The sequence below is a fragment of the Octopus bimaculoides genome, chromosome 8 (genome assembly GCF_001194135.2).
Source record: "Octopus bimaculoides isolate UCB-OBI-ISO-001 chromosome 8, ASM119413v2, whole genome shotgun sequence".
Taxonomy (NCBI): domain Eukaryota; kingdom Metazoa; phylum Mollusca; class Cephalopoda; order Octopoda; family Octopodidae; genus Octopus; species Octopus bimaculoides.
In genome coordinates this window covers 30,544,737-30,545,869 of record NC_068988.1, presented here as the reverse complement: position 1 = coordinate 30,545,869, position 1,133 = coordinate 30,544,737, and the positions used below count along the sequence as shown (strand labels likewise).

At 39.4% G+C, this 1,133-nt stretch overlaps 1 protein-coding gene across 1 annotated transcript in view; it reads right to left on the bottom strand.

Annotated features, from left to right (window-relative positions):
- The window catches only part of LOC106881999 (low-density lipoprotein receptor-related protein 2), an 84,414-nt gene that overhangs the window by 30,290 nt on the left and 52,991 nt on the right, over window positions 1-1,133 (bottom strand). Inside the window, 2 exon segments of the mRNA XM_052969906.1 lie at window positions 137-259; window positions 397-654. Of these exon segments, the coding sequence (XP_052825866.1) occupies window positions 137-259; window positions 397-654 (381 nt within the window).

The following is a 1,133-nucleotide window of genomic DNA, read 5'->3' as shown; positions in this document are numbered from 1 at the left end:
CGAAATACCGCTCAGCATTTCGCCCGGCGTGCTAACGTTTCTGCCAGCTATGTTTTCATGATTCCACCATTTTTTTGTCTCTAGAATCTCTGAAGAAACAAAGCAAAAACAAAGAAATAAAAAATGGGACACTCACAGCACACCGATTCTTTTTCATCTGAATTATCGTGGCAGTCATTATCTCCATCACAAACCCATGAATTAAGGATGCATCGTTTGTTATCACAAGTGAAAAGGTCTTCTCCACATTCTGGATATTCTGAAATCATAATTAATTTCAATAATTCATTTGGATTTTCATTTAATAATGTCTATGTGTGTTACACAGTTTTCTTGAGTGTTGGGCCTCACGGAGGCTATGACAGATGACCGAGGCCTGTATACAAAAGGACTTACCACAATTGCCATGTTCGTCAGAGCGATCACCACAATCGTCTTCACGATCACAAACAAATTTTGATTGAATGCAGCCACCATTTGCACATGCAAACTCATTATCATCACAGACATCTGGTGGACAAGACTGGCGTTCATCCTCTCCATCGGCGCAGTTTTTATCTCCATCACATACAAATTTCTTTTTAATGCATGGGTAAATTCCAATATTGCGGTTATGCGTGCAGTTAAATTCATCTGCAGCACATGCAATATTTCCTGAAACACAAGTCAAGAGTAAATATTTTAATAAAGGAATGTAGCATAAATTTTGATTCGTTATACAGGTAAAATGATACGCATTTGTCTGTGGATGGTGTTGATGTCTAAGTACATTTCAATGACCCAAGTATTTAACTGGTATTTTCTTTCGTCAATCCCAGAAAGATGAAAACTAAAGTGGACTTTAGCAATATTGAAGTCAGAACAAGGCTGTTGCAGTGAGTGTCACTGGCCAATCTCCATGGCAATGCCTTAGCAATTATGTCTGCGAAGTGCAGTTAAACACACCATTTGTTCTTTGAGGTCGCATGAAAGTGTAAGCAAAACAGTACCATGCAAGCAGTGCTCTTTGTCTGAGGGATGTCTTCTGAGAGATATCTGGTCAAGGGGAAATATTACCTTGCTTGGAAACAGGTAAGGGTTGATGACAGGAAGGGCATCCAGTTGTATAAACTCTGCCTCATGTGAGCATGGAA